Here is a 698-nt window from a genome sequence, read left to right on the forward strand (position 1 = left end):
TGTGTGTGTGAGCATGTGCGAGCGTGCGTGTGTGTGTGAGCGTGAGCATGTGCGAGCGTGCGTGAGCGTGAGCGTGTGCGAGCGTGCGTGTGTGTGAGCGTGCTTGTGTGTGTGTGTGAGCGTGCGTGTGTGTGTGTGAGCATGAGCGAGCGTGCGTGTGTGTGTGAGCAAGAGCGAGTGTGCGTGTGTGTGTGAGCGTGTGCGTGCGCGAGCGTGCATGTGTTTGAGTGTGAGTGCGTTTTCAAACAAGCTGCCCCGATCCACTCTCCGTGCGTTACTCTCTGTATCCCACCTGCCATCCAGCTCCTTGTGTTCAGCCTCCAGGGTTTTGTAGCTGCCTTTCAGTGCTTTATGTTTCTCGATCAGTCCCTCAAACTCAGCCTCCTGCGCCTCATGTAGGAGGACCAGCTTCTCGTGGTCCCTGAGCACTGAGCTGAGGCGGTTCTGCACCTCCTCACTATCCTTCGCCAGGCTCCTGAGCTCACCCTGCAGGGCTGAAAGCTCAGCCTGGAGTTGGCTGTCGTGGGCAATTACAGATGTGTTCTGAGACATCAGACTGCTGTTCTCAGCCTGGACAGAGAGAGAGAGAGAGAGGGAGAGGCACCAGTCAGCACAGGGACCCTTCAGGGACACCCCACTCCAAAGTGCTGGGGGAGCGCCGCGCTGTCGGAGGGTCAGTGCTGAGGGAGCGCCGCGCT

The 698-nt window shown here is 59.0% G+C and overlaps 1 protein-coding gene across 1 annotated transcript in view; it reads right to left on the reverse strand.

Moving 5' to 3' along the window:
- The window catches only part of LOC125481990 (girdin-like), a gene marked incomplete at its 3' end in the record, with an annotated part of 10,002 nt that overhangs the window by 2,581 nt on the left and 6,723 nt on the right, over positions 1–698 (reverse strand). Inside the window, exon 7 of the mRNA XM_048593954.1 lies at positions 293–570. Coding sequence (XP_048449911.1) covers positions 293–570 — 278 coding nt within the window. The remainder of the gene's footprint in view (positions 1–292; positions 571–698) is intronic.

This window comes from Rhincodon typus, unplaced genomic scaffold, assembly GCF_021869965.1.
Source record: "Rhincodon typus isolate 14 unplaced genomic scaffold, sRhiTyp1.1 hic_rhity00004816, whole genome shotgun sequence".
Classification (NCBI taxonomy): domain Eukaryota; kingdom Metazoa; phylum Chordata; class Chondrichthyes; order Orectolobiformes; family Rhincodontidae; genus Rhincodon; species Rhincodon typus.